At 34.2% G+C, this 18,640-nt stretch overlaps 1 protein-coding gene across 1 annotated transcript; it reads left to right on the top strand.

The window, feature by feature from the left end:
- Nucleotides 1-3,459: 3,459 nt before the first annotated feature.
- LOC132560858 (protein white-like) lies at nt 3,460-18,309 on the top strand. The gene is made up of 19 exons (XM_060225562.1): nt 3,460-3,635; nt 3,911-4,110; nt 4,775-4,823; nt 5,063-5,252; nt 5,857-5,928; nt 6,557-6,822; nt 7,748-7,819; nt 8,117-8,219; nt 9,816-9,914; nt 10,135-10,154; nt 11,638-11,743; nt 12,129-12,266; nt 13,759-13,851; nt 14,722-14,779; nt 15,782-15,859; nt 16,801-16,906; nt 17,123-17,223; nt 17,653-17,744; nt 18,116-18,309. The coding sequence occupies exons 1-19, from the start codon at nt 3,460-3,462 to the stop codon at nt 18,218-18,220; spliced, it is 2,124 nt and encodes a 707-aa protein (XP_060081545.1). The 3' UTR covers nt 18,221-18,309.
- The last annotated feature ends 331 nt before the right edge of the window (nt 18,310-18,640 follow it).

The raw sequence follows: 18,640 nt of genomic DNA, 5'->3' as shown, positions 1-18,640 counted from the left end.
CTATAGAAGTCCCTGTCTTTGTTGATGAAACGTCTCAGATTAATCTTAGTTAATATCCGGTCAGTCAGTCAGGATGATTTTTCCCATTTTTTTATTATTATTTTTCCGTGGGACCGCAAGAATGCATCAAAAAGTATTATACTTCCCTGGTACACGAGAAAGAAAGAATCTTAAAAACGGACGGAGGCTAGTCGCCCTCGGCGAAGAGCTTGTGAATAAAGTTGGGATCAATTTAGTAGAATAAAAAATGCTACTACAAAGTTCAAACAAAAAAGAGAGGCGTTTTGTCGATTTGACTTTTTTTCCAGATTCGAGTAAAAAAAGTCTCAGATTATCAGAATAAAAAGTGGTACATAAGGAGAGGTAAACGAAAAATAGTTGTCTACAAAATAGACAAATCGGATTCACTTGCACAGATGACTGTCACTTACATATTTCACTGACTAGAACATATATTCATGTTTCTACTTACCTCCATTGCTCGCCGATGTTCAAAGCAAAAGTACTTAAAACGAAAGTAGGATATTCCAACTTGAAGTAGGACCAAAGGTTTATCAAAGATATGCTTTATCTAAACAGTGTTTTTCATTTTTTTTTTTTTTTTTTTTGAAACGTATCTTACTTTATATAGACTGTTTCGGGCCCGACAACGTGCGCATATTTACTCTTTATTGAACGGTTGGGGTACGATAAAAGTCGGTCACGTGATACAATAATGTCGTTATAGCCGAATCAGTCATATTTTGCATATTTCGTAACTTCGCCTTTGTTTTATGTTCTATATAGTATGTAACTTATGTATTTAAGGGGCGGATTACCGCGAAAATATTACGATCAGTTTACTAGTCCATACTATCGCCATTACTTATTTGATATTACACGGAGCAAAGGTAGACTTAGTATTTCGATCATGTTTATTATCTAACACGTCTACTACGATAACTGCATGCAGCATACGTAAATCATTAAGACATTTACACGATGAAGTTACTTTTGAATGCATTTCCCCTTATTATTTGTATGACGTTCAATCTACTTTCTCTTTATTACATCTTACTACTGCACGTCAATCAAGGTCCAATCGGAATAGGTCGGCCAATTCCGTACATGCTCGGAATCGATAAACGGAATTTGCCGAGATGATGTGCCCTTTGACCTGTGAATTGAACCCGAAAACACGTTTGCAGTGACAGCTGATGGAGGGAGTAAGTAGTTTTTTTATCGAAGTTTGATGAACAAAATCGAAACATTACCTCTAAAATGACAACTGGTAAGACAGCTACTACAGTAACTACTCAACAGAGGATCTTATATACATAAAGCAGTGCGTTATGTGTGCTGCTTAATACAAATCTAATTGCACGATTAGGTAATATTACGAGTGTGCTAACAACGTTCTATTTATTGACCAGATTTCCTCATTCACGGACAGGTATTTGTAACATTTGCTACATACATGTCGATCTATGAACCATCAGTAGTGCGTTTTTAAAGAAAAAAAATATATACGAACTGTGCAAATTTTTTTTTAAGGATTATAATGTATACTATATACAGATGTATTGTCACCATGTTGACACCATTCCCTTTCAGTTGACACATATGTATAGGTACCAGGCTCGTCGCTCTCAGTAAACTCGTACCTATATTGAGTGTATTAACAGACAAGGCTGTGGATACCAGATTATGTAATGCTATGTGTTAAACCAGACTTAATTTCAGATATTGATCGAGATTTAATATCCATTTCAAAACGTGCCTGCAAATCTCATGCATTACAATTCAATTTTCGACTCTCATAAGTTAATTTTTCAACGATACTTTAGAACGCTAAAAAACAAAAACAAAATCACATCAATTCAAAGAACAAAAAAATAACAACTGAAAGTTGATTATGATAAAATAGTAATTTATGTGATATCAGTTATATCTGCATTTCTTTATTTTTTAAATGTGATCACAATGCAATAAGTTGCTGTCATTTTTAGCTCACTGGTCTGAAGAGTCAAGTGAGTTTATGCTTGGATGCAGTGTCCATCTGGCATCAACTTTTCCATGTAAACAACTTCTTCTCAATGACCAGCAGACCAAATGCCATGGTATTTGGCTGGTTGGTCGCTGGGATGAACGCCAACAAAGTTTGCAAAAGAACTGACCTTGACCCTTATTCAAGTTCACAGGAGTCAAATTTGTTTAAACATTTCTACATCTTCTTCTGACTGACAAAAAGGCGCAGAAGCATATTTGGATAGGTTGATAGATTGAATCCTGACAAAGTTTGCAAAAGAAAAAAATGACCTAGTCCCTGATTTGAGGTCACAGGTACTCTTTTGTTAAAACATTTAAAGAGCTCCTTGTGATTAACCAAAAGGCACTAAAGTACAGTATTAGTGCCTTTTGGTTAATCACAAGGAGCTCTTTTTTTTTTTTTTTTCATTTGGATGATAGATTCCTAGGATGAAGCCTGACAAAGTTTGTATACAGAAATGATCATTACCTTAATTCAAAGTCACATAAAGGTAAATTTGTTAAAACTTTAAAACATCTTCTGATGACTAACAAAAATGCACAGAAGTATGATATTTGGATGATAGATTCTTTGGATGAAGCCAAACAAATTTTGCCAAAAAAAAAAAAAAATGACTTTGACTCATATTGAAGGTCAGGGTGTCAAATTTCTTGAAACCTGTCAAAGATTTCTTCTGGTAAACTGAAAGTCTTTAATACTAAGTTTGATGAACATTAAATACCAAGTGAGCAATGCAGGCCTATTGGGCCTCTTGTTTAGAGCAGTCAATGTTTACAAATAGATTTAGATCTAGATTCCATACTGTACATTTTCTGTAACATTTGATTTATATCTCATCACTGTTCTGCCATTATTGATGACAAAAATTAGGGTCATATCAATTCAATGCAACAATTTTAGAATGAAAGTCCATTTCATGCAGTGTTGGCTTTAAAAATTTTATACAATTTACATACATACATGTATCTCATTTTTTCATTGTGTGATTTTGTTGTTATTGTGTCATAAAGAATGCCAACTACCCACTCGACACACACTCAAGAAAAAGTAGAATTCACATCATTGAAATGCTAATATGCAGATCAGGAATGAGGAACTAATCAGCAGCCCTCATGATTAGATGGTTATTTTTAATGGTTCAATTTTTTTTAAAAGTCTAGAAAAGTAAATGATGTATTAGAATTTTTCATGGGTATTATGAAATGGATAAGGATTTCATTATTCATATATTTTAGTTTCAAGATGTCTACATTTCGTGACTTTGTTCTGTCTTAATTTGGAAGACTAAAACCTCTCTTGAAGAGACCCCTTTACAGTATGTATGTGTTATGAAATTCTTTTGTAGGAATTGGATCCATATTGTGAACGTGACCTTGACCCAGTGTTAGATTTACTGTGCTACCTCAACAGTGCCTGGAGTTCCGCCTAAGATGGCTGAAGAGAGAACACCCTTGCTGACCGCAAAAGATGACACAGAGTCTACCTATGTTAACGTCGTCCCTAACAAAGGACCGGGGAATTACGCTCATGACCACACCACTTCTCAGGTCATCAAGGACACAAGGTTTGCTCAAGATTCCAGTGGTTCTGGCTCAACAGATGTCAGGTAACAAAGATCTTCCTCAAACTACTGATCTCATACATTGGCCATTAACATTGTTCTAGAAACAGATCACATTTCAAAGACACTTAGAACTATGATTAAATGATATTATGATTGCACCTGATCAAATGCTTTTGAAAATTTTGTGATAGATTTAAGATAATGTGTTTGTTGTACTTCAAATTCTGTATGACTAAACTATAAATAAGTTCTGTTTTAATAAGAACTTGTTTCCTTTTGATTTTTTCAAATTATTTTTTTTCTGATTTTTGTATCAGAGAAAACCTCCTGTATGAGCCCTATGATGGTCCTCTTGTTACAAGAAATCCATACTTACGTCAAAGTTCCAGTGTAGCTGAAATAACACAGCCAATCTACCTATCATGGAAAGACATCAATGTGTATGCCATGCCACAAGACCGGGGATGTTGTCGGGGTCCTCCAAAAGGTGCAGAGCCCAGACACATTCTACGCAATGGTAAATCATATCATTCATTTTCTGATTCAAAGATATTTTGTTACTCTGAGGGAGAACGTAATGACTGTAACGTTGTCCAATCCACTTCAGGGAATTAAGCTATTGCAATTTTTCCAAAATTATGGAGTTTGCTTATGTTCTGTCCAGGTCAAGGGATTTGTTGTTTGTCAAGAGGAATCTACAGCTTTGACCAGATAAGGCCACCTTAAGTTGCTCTGTGTGTCAATTTCCTTATTTTTGGGGAAACCCTTCATATGAGTGGATAAATTGATAGAATTGTTCACCTCATTGGTATTGAGATAAGGGAATCTCAACCAAAGGGAAAAGATTATTAAGTTGACAAACACAAGGCTTGTTGATTGTTTTAAACTAGACAATCTTCTCCCGAAAGGTTGAAATCTCCCTATATCACCAACAGTGGGGTTTACTTTTTCCTTATCCTTCTGACCTTCAAATGTATAAGCTGTTTTCTTATTGTTGATGTGATATTGAAAATCCCTGTGTCTCCACTCAAGTGTAAGACAAGGAAATCTTACACCATTGAAAGTATGGGTACACCTGATGAAGATAAGATATGACTCTGAACCTGGAACAAGGATGTGAAATAAAATCAGATGTGTTCATGTACAATATTTATTTCTTATTTTCTTTAATATTTTTTCAGTATCTGGAATAGTGAAACCAGGAACATTGCTGGCTATCCTAGGGGCTAGGTAAATGCATACTGTAAAAAAAATTCAATTTTTTTTGCTTTTGCTTATTCTTGAGCTTGTTATTGTTATATATTTATTATGTGCAGTCTAACATAACAATATAATTGTTAAGTGCCTGACATCATTTCCTGACATCAAAAAAAGTTATGTTGCATTTGTTTATATTGAAATATATGAAAACAACATATTCACTGAATAACACGGCAGTCATGTGATAAATAACTGAATTCCATACACAGTGGAGCTGGGAAATCTACGCTGATGAATGTGTTGACCTACAGGAACCAAACAAAGAATTTAGTGGTACAAGGCGATGTGCGACTCAACGGAGTCGAGGTTGGCAAAAATATTCGCAACATGTCCGCCTACCTTCAACAGGATGACCTTTTTATAGGGTCTCTAACTGTAAGGGAGCATCTGACATTCAGGGTAGGTAACTCTTTAGAGTGTCTTTAACTGTAAGGGTACATCTCATATTCAGGGTAGATAACACCTGAGGGTGTCTTGAGCCATTTGGGAGCATCTCATATTCAAGGTAGATAACTTTTGATGGTTTCTGTAATGATCTTGTAGCATCTCATATTGAGGGTAGGTAACACCTGAGAGTGTCTTTAGCTATTTGGGAGCATCTCATATTCAAGGTAGATAACTCTTGGCAGTGTCTTTAATGATCTTGCAGCATCTCATATTCAGGGTAGATAACACCTAAGGGTGTCTTGTGCCATTTGGGAGCATCTCATATTCAAGGTAGATAACTCTTGGTGGTGTCTTTTATGATCTTGTAGCATCTCAAATTCAGGGTAGGTAATATCCAACATCAATAATTTTCCAATATTCATGGAATTGGAAATCTTGTCAGAGACTTGAACATCAGCAAATTTATCTTACTTATATATCTGTTAGACATATCTTGAGATGAACACCACAAGGGAATTTTTCTTGCGCATATATAGGTTCTGAACTGTTGATTCAACCCTGTTCTAATAGCTTGTAGTAGATGTTTTACATGTGCTGTTCTGATCTGGTGTTTTAGGCACTTCTGAGAATGGACAAGCGAATTGGTAAGAGAGAGCGTCTACAGAAGGTTGAGGAAGTTATAAATGAGGTAATTGAATTATATTTATTGGGAGATTTATTTGTAACTGAAAGTTCATTGCGAAATATACCTAAAGTTTATTGGGAAATATTGGGTGATTTTTTTTATAACCTAAAGTTCATCGAGAAATATTTGATAATTTATTCATAAGCTAAAGTTCATTGGGAAATATTTGATAATTTATTCATAAGCTAAAGTTCATTGGGAAATATTTGATAATTTATTCATAAGCTAAAGTTCATTGGGAAATATTTGATAATTTATTCATAAGCTTAAGTTCATTGGGAAATATTGGGTGATTAATTTATAACGTAAAATTCATTGGGAAATAAAGGATGGTTTATTTGTAACCTGTATGTAAATCTAGACAAAATGATAAAACTGGAAAACATCGGAAAATGTAATTATAATTATTGTAGGGTTGTCAAATGTTATTCATTATCACTATAGATGCTATTGACAACAAATAAAATCTGACAAGTGTTTAATGGTTAATTGAAAATTTGTGGTGGAAATGCATACATCTGTTTGTTTGGGGTTTTTTTTCCACCTTTTTTTCCCCCCTTATTTGTGAGTTTTTTTTTGGTGCACAGCTGAATGATATAGATCTAAGTGTGATTTGTTGTCAATGTTGTAGCTTGGCCTCACCAAATGTGCAAACACAGTGATTGGAACACCAGGTCGAGTGAAAGGGATTTCTGGAGGAGAGAGAAAACGATTGGCGTTTGCCTCGGAGGTGCTGTCGAATCCCCCTCTGATCTTTTGTGATGAACCCACCTCTGGTCTTGACTCTTACATGGCAAAGAACATTGTACAGACCCTTAAGTTACTGGTGTCTAAAGGACGAACAATTATCACTACTCTTCATCAGCCATCTTCCGAGGTTTTTGAAATGTTTGACCAGTAAGTTTTTTTTTTTTTTTTTTTTTTTTTTCAAAATTTTATTGTTGGATTTTGAACGCTGTTTTTAATCATGTTGTCAATACATTTGTAAATGCTCCAGGATTTATTACTTTCTATAATAATTTGAACATAAATCAATATGGATTTTTATCTGTTAGGTAGTGTATATGTTGTAAGTGAACTCAGTCGATCCACACCAGGGTGCTTAGCACATCATTGAAAACATTTGTATCAATATCATTTTATGTTAATGCCGATTTAATGCAGGCACGTAGTGTTACCGTGTAACTCTTGTCTCCCTTTCACATTCTGTCACATTGTGACACCATACATCCCATCCTGTTCTGAATCAACGTCATATCTGGAGAACGTCGACAGATTTTATTTGTATTCTAAATTTTATCATAACATCAAGTTTTACGCTATATTATTTTGATGTGGTCATCAATCAAGATCATAGGGTCAAAGGTCACATCTGGCAACTTTCATCAAACACTTAAGTTTAATATATGGAAGGTGGGACATTCTTGTCTTTCTGCCATTTTCAGGTTCGTTAAAATGTTAGTAGACATTGTGATCTCAGAACTGATAAAGACTGTATTGATATTGTCAAAAGAAATGGATATAACTCCTGAAAGTTTCTATGGTTCAAAGTATGGTTTTATTTCGAAGGATATATTTTTGTACGCCCATCAAAAATTTTGACTGGATGTATAGTGATATGGCATTGTCCATCAGTTGTAAACTTTTATTTGTCAAAAGATCTCCTCCCACAGTTTTCAGCCAATCTTTTTTAAACATGGTAGGCTGGATAACTTGGGTTTTTTTACAAACCTAACAGTATCATAAAAAAAGATGCTGAAGCAAATACTACAAACATTACTTTTAATTCATTAAAAAAATACATCAATTTTTGTTTTTTCAGATTGCTGTTGTTAACAGAAGGGCGAGTTGCATACTTTGGACCTGCCAAAGAAGCATTAGAATTTTTCACTGGGTTTGTACATACATTTCTGCATCAGACAAAAAAAAAAGGAAAGAAATACCACACTTTAAGTTATGGATAATTCACATAGACAGAACTTTGATTGATCAATACAGCCAGGGTTTTAAGAGATGATTTTGAATAATATACGAGAACGAGAATCTGTTATGACTATTTCCTAAAATTATTTTGCATTATAGTTTTAGTTTCGCTATTTCAAAAGAAAATTAAAACAAACCCAAGGTCGGAGGTCAATATTTCCTTGATCATTCTCTATATTTTTTTAATTGATAAAATCTTTTGTTTTAGGGAGAATTTCCAGTGCCCCCCGAACTACAATCCAGCAGACCATTTTATCTTGACTCTTGCTATCCTTCCAGATAGTGTGGAAAATTGTAAACGCAGAGCTGAGGTAGGTTGAGGACAGATGTATGTTGTTGATAGAAAGGGGACGGGTGTCTTGATGGAGAAGCGGGGACAGTTTTTGCAGATTTACAAGCACTTTAGTGTTGCTTTACTGTGCTATGGTAGTTAGCTCAGTATATTGTTGTTCAGGGTTTTATTGAAATCTGCCACCTTTAAGCTTACAGGTCTTTTTTTCACATGTATTGATTCTAACTGTAAGTGGACAAAGGTTCCCATTGTTTCCATAGTGATGTTAGAACTTAGTGTACAAGGGTTGTAAAATAATAATTTCCTGTCAAAAATTTATGTTTACCAATGTTTCGGACCTTGGCAATTATCACTCTATGTTATGATGAAAAGTTGTCAAGTGTAAATGTATGGGCACTTTTCATTGAACACTGACACTAATCATTCTATAGAGAGTGAGAGTAAAAAGAAAACAATACAGTCGACCCGGTTACCTTGAAAAAAATAAGTGAAATGTGTTGATGTTAGCTTCCTGGAATAAAAATATATAAAAAAGGTGACATTGATGTATGGAAACAGTGGCAGTGATACATAGATTATCATTTTCTGTTATCAGCATTAAAGAACTGCACATTTTGTGATCTGTGACCAGTAATACTAACAATATAAGGTTGTTAGGAAATAAAATAGGGGTAGGGGGTGGGGGATGGGGAAGGGGACTTACGGTCATATTTGTAGTCCTAAACATTGTGCTGTGGTAGTCCTAAACATTGTGCTCTGTAGGAAAAACCGTCACGGAGGAAAGGAAAATTTTCTCATGTACAGTTGTAGGTATTAAAAAAATTGCATTGATTTAGGCATAATACTTAAATAATATACAAAAAGTTTTAATGGTTTTGCAGTATTTCAGACTTTTTCCAAATCCAGAGTATGTGCTTTTGATATCTATATTACATGAAGATGTCCCCAATTAAAAGGACTTTCGATTATATATTGATGCTTTTAAATGGATATTCTGCACTAGTTTGTAAATTTCTGGTTGTTTTGTGCCTTTTAGGAACTTTTTCTAATGACTTTTAAAACTGTAGTTCACAACAATATATCTATCTATAAAATTGGTGGAAATACCCCTTTTCCATTATGAAATTTGACTGTCTGAATATAGACCATTGGGAAATCTGGAACTCTGTGACTGATTGGATGATAGATTTTATGTGTAGTATGGAGTAAATACAAAAGTCTTCACCTATAATTTCTACTGGGATCGGAACTGCATTGCTTTCTGTGTTTTATTTTTCTCGTCAGTATTTAAAATATTAAAAACTACTTTGTACTGTTATTATAGCTCCCTCTTGGTCAATCTAATATTTATGAATCTATCTAGCTAGATCTATATATAGAATTTCTACAAAATCAATTTTCATGTTTGTGTATGTGGTGGATTGATGCATACAATTAGAACATAAGTAGATATTTTATGATTTTATTAAAAAAAAAAAAAAAAAATTAGATGAAATCCAGGTTTGTGCAGAATATCTTTTTAATGAATTGTGCCTTAGTTATAATAAAATATTTTTGCTATATTTGTATTTTACTTACAAAATTATATAACAGGATCACCACTTTTCATTTCCAGTCTATATGTAACTCTTTTGAGAAGACCAATACCTGTAAGGCAATTATGGAGGACATTGCTAAAGTAATGGACACTTCTTCAACTGGACACAATCTGAGTGTAAGTTCATTCTTTGTGATACAGTGATACAAACTATCTACCAAATCCTTGAGAAAAAATCTTTGATTTACTATAAATCTGAAGTTTGAATCAGAATTCAGAATAATGGTCCTGATGTAATGTTTTTAAACCTGGAGTTAAAATTCACTTAATCTCTACACAGTTGCAGGATCAAAGACTCTCTTAATTTGATTTTTAATATGTGCTTGTTGTATTTCAGTCGGAGTTTGACTCTTCAAGGTAAGAAAACTCCACAGTATCTACCAATAAGTTTGTGTCTAGTAATAAGCCTATCTATTTATAAAGGTGTTAAGTAGAATTGGAAAACAAATATTTCATAGTCTTGTAATAAGCCCACATCCCAAAAAAAGGAGAGGCTAATTAATATGTCACTTGATATACATTTCAGAATCAACAATAAACAAGTAATTGCATGTGTGTTATTTGTACCTGTGTAACACTGGTCTGTCCAGGGTAATACATCCAGGTTCACTGTTCTTGTAAAACACATCCGCCCATGCGATACAACCAGGCGCTCGTAGAAATATGACATGTTCCCTCCCAATTTACATCGTTGCCTGATATTTTGTTTTATTTTTTAGGGCAAACTTTGTTTGCAAAATGTAGATACGGAGTATCTCAGTATTAATTTTCTGTGTCAACTTGTGGATTATTTGCAAAATTGAAAAAATGTGATTTTCATATCATATGGTGTCCTTGGTAGTACATTGTCGACGTCTGAAGTTTATAATTTTTCAATGTTTTAGAATCAGAAATGAAAAGAAAAATAATTTTCCTTATTTTGGGATGTAGGATGGGATGTTCCACCTTTGAGGTAAAAAAATGAGTTAAAATCCTTGTCAAAGCCTCAGGTTTTACAACATTTTGTGACCTCTTGTGTGGAATATCTTACACCCCTACATATGAAAGAATAGTGTTGTTATAAGGTAGCAGGAAACAGTTAATTTGCATTTTTCCTGAAATTATTGGTCATGTTTGAGGTATAGCTGATTGGTTATGAAAAATACATCATTACATGTATATATATTTATAAACTATATAACAATTACATTAACAGTTGAGAGATAAAATTTGTGTAAATAAAAAATTTCCTCTGATTTCTGACATGTGATTGCCATGGTTACCTACTGAAAAATTGCTAAAAATGCAAAAATACTGCTAATTCCAACCTAACACTACAACTTTCTAGAAGAAATTGATTATAAACACCTATCTTAAAATCAACAACACTGTCATGGTAACAAAGTACTTACATTTCAGCAAATTCCAATGCGGAAATTCTTCATAACAAGACCACATGTTAACACTATGAAAATTTCACTTCCTGTAAAGCTAGTTTTTGATGTGTAGACACAGATTCAAGACTGCCCAAATAGTAATCTCCAACATAAAGCTAAAATATTATTCTGAAAAAAATGAAACCCCCACATTGTCCACTCTAACGTGACAAGACCAATTTTAGCAAGGATTTATTTTTTAATTTTAATTAAAACCTTTATAATGGGGTAATCTAATGAACAAAAAAATCACCCATGGCCACACTGAGAAACTGTGTACTGCTACCTGGTGAAATCTAAATTCTAAATTATTACTTTATGGAACCAGTTCATGTTTCACCTATTCAAATTTGTTTGTTAAAAAATGAAGTTTCAGTAAGTGTGTTCATGCACACGGTGGTGACAGTGATGTATTTTTACAACAGATACGGTGCTGGCTGGTTTTCTCAGTTCATCAACGTTTTATGGAGAAGTTGGGTGACCAATGTTCGTGATCCGATGGTGTTTAAAGCAAAGATATTCCAGACCTGCGTAAGACATTTCTTTCAAATAAAAACAATACTGTAATTTTTTAAATTTTTGTGGGGATTTGTAATCCTTTCATACAATACTATAAAAAAAATTTTGTGGGGATTTATTTTCCTTTCAGGCAATACTGTAAAAAAATTCATTTTTGCGGGGATTTATATTCTATTTATAATACTATAATTTTTTTTATTTTTGTGGGGATTTATTTTCCTTTCATACTATACTGTAATTTTTTTATTTTTGGATTTATTTTCCTTCAATTAGTGGTTACTCTGAATCCACGAATTCATATTAACATGAAATGATTATTAAATGAAGGTTGACATGGATTAAAGTTCTCAAGGATTTATGTAATCTCTGTATATTTAATTAATCTCTGTATATTTAGGTTATCTCTGTGCTGTTTGGACTGATCTATCTAAAGACAAACGATGAGTACAACCAGAATGACGTTCAGAACATCAACGGACTCCTATTTCTACTCCTCATCCAGATGACAATGATGAACCTCTTCGCTGTTATCAATGTAAGTCTCTACAAGATCACTGATCGTTAAACTGGATTGTAAGACACTTTTGAAAGCTCAGAAAGAGACTGCAATTTCCAGAGACTGTTTACTCATTGTGTATTTGTGTCCTTTCGCATCCCTTTCCAAAATTTATTACTCGAGAATCTCCTGACAGATTAGGTTCATGTTTAACCCATAGTATCGAAACATTTCTACACCTGGTTTATCTAGGAATGAGGGCGTTCATATCTTACAGACATTTTCTAGACTAAAGAAATTCTTTCTTTATCATGTTTCCATTCATAGTTTAGTGATATTTTTACGCCTTTGCAATTTTTTAGGACCATGCCCTATTTTGAATCACTGACACATATCGAGAATCACACAACAGATTTTGTACCATAGCATCAAAACATCAAGTTCTATAACTCATCCTATTCTGGGCTGCATCAGAGCATTGCAATTCATGTTTGATGGACCTATTATGGTTTTAAAGGAAGTTGATACTCTTAAATATCCTTGTTCTGTATCAGGATATTGTCCAAGTTTTGCCTGAAGTTTTATGAATAGTAAATCTGACTTTTGTTTGATACAAGGCTGGAACCTAATAGGGAAATTAGTTCAGAAATTCTTTGTCATGTTTGAAATTCTTTGTTGAATGACTGAATAGCTGAATAAGCCAGGTAAGTGATGCAGGTCCCTTTGGTCTCTTGTTTAGGGATAGATTTGTTGATTGACAAAGATGAGGGGTGTGAGGTTGTTCACGGTTTACTGTAAAACAGTTAATTTTTCCATTCATTGTTGTATTCTCAGTTATCACAATAAAAAAAATAAACTATGAAGTCCCTAGAGGAAGACATGAGTGAGTAGGTTGGGGGGGGGGGGGGGGGGGGGGGGGGGGGGGGTGACATCACTAAAAATTGCTTGTTTGCAAACCTTTTTTGTAAACATAATTTTTTTTTTATATTGAAAGATAAATGCAAGAAAAACAAAAAAACACCTTAATAGTAATACAATATATAGAGACTGTGTCATTGATATGTATTATAGTGTATTGAAATGTAGGAGGCAAATGCTTTATATACATGTACAAACTTACTTTTTCAATTTCCACTTTACAACACTGTGTTTTGCAAAGAGACCAAGTTAAACTGTCATCTTTGTTACCATCCTTAATGAATTAATCGCTGACTGATAATTGATTGTGAAATTGGCCAAAAAATTCTTCTGTGGCTAGCAAAGTTTATATAACTACAACTACCAATCTGGTGAATGCATAAAAAAGGTCATGAGATAGAAGCTTTATTCACACAACCCAGTTGTTGTTTTGTTTATCACCACACCATGTTCCATCAGTCTTACACACTTTCCTCAAAATTTACATATCACATTAAGTAATTTCCTATTGAAATGGTAACATCAATGCTTCATGAATTCAAATTTGAAAAAAAAAATTATTTGCTTGTACTGTCTACACTCGTGAACTTTATATTTTCTCAATGTGTTGCAGCTATTCCCGTTAGAGCTACCAATATTCCTGAGAGAATATGGATCAGGCCTTTACGGAGTGGATGTGTACTTTCTCAGTAAGAACATTGCTGAGGTAAGGACAGAAAATATCAAATGTAAATTTATTAAAGAAAAAATTAACAATGTTCATAGAGGAAGACATTAATGAGTTTGGGGGGTGGGGGTGTCAGTTAGGAATTAAGTAGGAAAATATCGCGGAAACTTTGTCTTAGTATACATGTATACTGTAATCTGTTCATGTTTATCTCCCATTGAGGCCTCCAGGAATTTGGACTGGTGGAGACCTGGGGCCCGTTTGTTTATGCAAACAAATGGAAAATTTATGTCATCAATAGTTAAAAGACCTGGTTTTATTGGCTGATAAAATTTGAGGGACCGTTTCCAATAAAATGATGCAGGTCATTAGCCTTTCATTGATACAGCTATGATTACAACATTTTTAGACTCAAATTATTTCAGAATGGGAAGAGTATGCTTGTTTTTTTACATATACTAGAGGTTAGATAAAGAATTTTGTCATTTTTACACTCGACTGCAACTCTTGTTAAAACCAAAATTCATGATATATGCATAAAAGAAGTTTACAATTCTCATAGTATAAACAAAAACATCGGCATATTTTCCCTGAAGTAGTTCATATAGATAACATTACTGTATCATTTATTATATTATGAAATGACAGTTAGGGTCCATGAGCCTATTGTTTATGTGAATCGATGATCTCAATACAGATCATACATTTTTATGCCCCCGCCATTTATGGCCCGGGGCATATAGCGTTGCCTATGTCCATCCGTCCCGTCCAGTCCCGTCACGTCGCGTCGCGTCCCAAATCAGTATATACCACCTAACAACTTCATTCGGACCTTTCACTATTATTTCACATGGGGGGGGGGGGGCATTCATGTCTTACAGACATTTTCTAGTCTATATTATTTTACAGCTACCAGCCTTTACGATTTTTCCGTTTACATTCTGTACAATCCTCTACTGGATGGCAGGTAAGTTGAATACTCCTTAACATTTTTTTCATTAATTTGATAAACACAAGTTTACCAACAGCTAAGCAAGCTCTTTGTTGAAAGTAATTGTCCAGAGCATAATATTGCTTGCATTTAAGAAAGGATAATGAAACTTATTGTATATATCAATCATAGGAAGACAATGTGTAGTGTACAAATGTTAGAGTTATTGCCCTTTGTTAAAATTTTGTGTCATGAGCTTAGCTTTCCTTGCATTAAAGCTAGGATAATGAACCTTGGTGCATACACTGGTCGTATTAAGAAAATGTGCAGTTTACCACATTCAGGGCCTGCAACCCCTTAATTACTGAATTATGGCCCTTTGGTAAAATTTTGTGTCCAATACAGTCATTTTCGGGGACATCCTCGATACATGTCGTGGCAAATTGAAGGTACAAGTGAAGTAATTTGATTGGTTCCAGGAGAAAAAATGCTGACCAATCACAGGCTGATATGCTCCTTTTGAATATTACAAAGAAGCAGCACCCAACTTCAAAGCCATTACAATATACCAATACGTGACCTTGAGATTTGTTTCATGCACATCGAAAGATCAAAGTAACCTTTTCGTCTAGTTAATACATAGAAACTTCAATTCTGCCATGACATGTTCTCAGGGTGCAGAGACAAAAGTGATTGTAACCCCAGGAGTATCAAGGATATATTAGAGCATTCATCAGTGTCCCTGATACTCTTGTTGTGAAGTAATTTTGCAGGGACTTCAGAATCAGACATTTCAGCAGAAAATTGGGTCTGAAGTTGATGCAGCATAGTATCTATGTATTGTGTACCCTTTCATAGTGGATCTTATATGGTTCCCACAAAATATCAACTAAGAACTATTTTTTTTAGTACATTTGGGGAATGATTCTTAATGGTTACAATGTTGTTACAAAATACCGTGTAGATTAATGAATTTGTTAGGTTTATTGTTTAGAAGAAGAAGATGATGAATTTACCTGTAATTATCTTACACTTCAGGGTTATACCAGGCAGCTGATAATTACCTCATCCTCTGTGGAATCATCATATTTTCAGCCAACATTGCGGGCTCCTTTGGTAGGTAAAGAAGATTAAAGCAGGAAATTTGATCAGCTCTCTACCCTATATCTTCTCTTGTTCTGATTTTTTAGTCCATGTGTTGATTTAAATTTCAAATGAAATGGTGTGCAGTAATAATACGGTCGATAGAACATTGGCTTGCACAACCCCAGATGAAGGGCCAGTATGTGTGATGCCACTTTCACTATGGTGATATAGGTTTGTGTTTCTCAGAAAGATGAAAAACAGACCGATTTCTGTAATCGCTGTCATAGTTTTGTCTTTGGGCAAGACACTTTTCACCAGGTCTCATGCATGTTGTTCAGTAAAGTAGCTATCAGCTTCTACAAGGACTCCACACCTCAAATTGACACAGGCTGTTTGTGGGTTGTTAACCCTGGCATGAAAATTTGTAAAATACGCTGAATGATGAGATTTGGATGTGAATAGTGCTTCCAATTTTTTTTATTCCCAGTACTACTCATGATGTGTAATGGTAGTAGGTCACCAACTGCAATCTTTTAGGAATTTCTCTGGTGTTCTACTACATTCAGAACCCAAGTGTTAGTGAATGGGAAAATCTTTAATGTTGTGAAATAGAAAATCTATCATGTAATAAAAAGAAATTTTGATTTTTTATTCATGAATATATGATTTTATGGGTACCATACTACCAAAGTCATATATATATATATATATATATATATATATAAGGACAACATCAGCAAAAGTATATTTGCGAGGGATTTGAATTCGCCAATGTTGCTACTGGCAAATAAATATGAAATATATTCCCTCACAAAAAATACACCGTAATTGATTTACAATATATTTAAATAAAATTATGTAATAAAGGTAACATTAATTTGTTATAAGTATAAGCATTCAGTTTTAGAGCCTGTTTCACAATTATAGATAGGGCGATGAAAATATTCTGATAAACATTGTTTATTTTCCAGGTTACATGGTGTCCACGGCGTTTAGTAGCGTAAATGTAGCCCTAGCAGTGGCTCCAGCTATTATAACACCCTTACTTCTGTTTGGCGGCTTTTTCCTCAACAACAGGTACATACTGTCACATAGAGTCCAAAGGGTTGTATCAGATACAATCAGGTTCAAAGTTAAAAAATAACGAAAATTGGAAATGTACAAATTCATGACAATGTTTTACAATAAAGAAGATTTTGAAAATAGATGTCAATTCTTGTGTGATACAATTGTACATGTTTAGTCAAACAGAATAACTTTAATAATAATCAATAATTTTAATTATTTTGTCAGTACGATTCCTGACTGGTTGATTTGGGTCAAGTACCTGTCCTGGTTCCAGTTCTCCAACGAACTGCTTTCGATTAACCAATGGAAAGATGTCGACTCTGTCTGTGAGTTGTAATTTTGACAAGTTTGATCTTTCTAATGTCAAGGTCACTGCTGTATCTTGTGCAAGATTGTGCTAAAACTGTGCTGCTTCATAGGATATATCAAAAATAATTTGAGATTTTTTATAAACAAAACAAGCGGCAAAAATTTGTGTAAATTCCCGTACTTTGGTTGTAAATAGTAATCTTAAGACTTTGTGTTATGTTATTGATACCTCTGGTTTCTGCACCTCATCTTGGGTCAGATGAAATTTTACAGTAAAATTTTACAGTAAAATATGTACATGCAGAATAAGCACTGTTTATACTGTAAGGTATCTCAAACATTTAATCAAAGACACCTGTTGATTTTGTCTTCCACATCTGAATCTTTAAAAATTTGGGTTGATTTTAGCGGAGGATCGATGATTTAAGTAAATCTTTTTACTACAGACTGTGCCAATGTGACAGATTATCCAGCCCCGGAAGGCTCTCCTGTATGTGGTAGTGGGACTGCCATTCTAGACGGGTTTGATTTCAAGGAGGTAAGTCAGCTGATGTCGAGGGATTTGTATCAGAGTAAATATTACTTTCGATCTGTATGTCATAAGTATGTTACTGCAGAGCATGTAGCATTACCCGAGTCCATCACGTCCTGTTCTGTCTCAATTCCTTCCAGATCACTTATCATTCTGGCAATTTCATTTCTTAAGAATTTGGGTAAAACTAATACCATATTTCGAGCCTATTCTAGAGCTTGAATTTCAATGTGAGAGCCATCACTAGAATTTCTGGATAAGACTTGCATGTATGAAAGTTAAGACAGTTTTGTGTTATATGCATTTTCAAGGTTACGTTGAAAACTGATAAGCATTTAAATCACCATTAATGAACATTAATATTTCCATGGTTACAGGATAACAAATTGCTGGATCTGGTGGTGTTGGCAGCACTATTTGTGGGATTCCGGCTGATTTCTTTCATTTTCCTGGTTATCCGTGCCAAACGATCCAAAGCTTGAAATCAAGGCTCACCTCCTAAAATGTTTGTATCAAGTGTGTCCATGAGATGGAGGTTAAGAATTTGAAGAAATTAATTTTAAGGTGTTCATACTTTAGTTTTCCTCAGTAACATAAACTATATACAGTCATTTTTATAGTCATTTTGGCTCAGGATTTAAATGTGAGAAATAGATGTTGATTTTGTTAGATTGATTGGGGTTTGACCTTTACCTCTGACATGGTTATAAGATAAAAATTTAGGTTAGGTGCAAGGTGCATGGTTCACACCTCCCTACCAGTTTGTGTTTCTCAGGAAGCTACCAGCTACTACAAGGAAACCTTTCCTCCAAATGACCCTTGCTGTTGATTGGAAATAAACCCTAGAAAGAAACCAAACTGTTCATCTGGCCCAAAACGTCCAGGCATTCATTTTACTGTAA

The sequence above is a fragment of the Ylistrum balloti genome, unplaced genomic scaffold (genome assembly GCF_031769215.1).
Source record: "Ylistrum balloti isolate Yb309-2 unplaced genomic scaffold, AGI_CSIRO_Ybal_v1 Utg371124, whole genome shotgun sequence".
NCBI classification, from domain to species: domain Eukaryota; kingdom Metazoa; phylum Mollusca; class Bivalvia; order Pectinida; family Pectinidae; genus Ylistrum; species Ylistrum balloti.
Note: the sequence above shows the minus strand (reverse complement) of the source record. Positions and strands in the feature narration are given on the sequence as shown.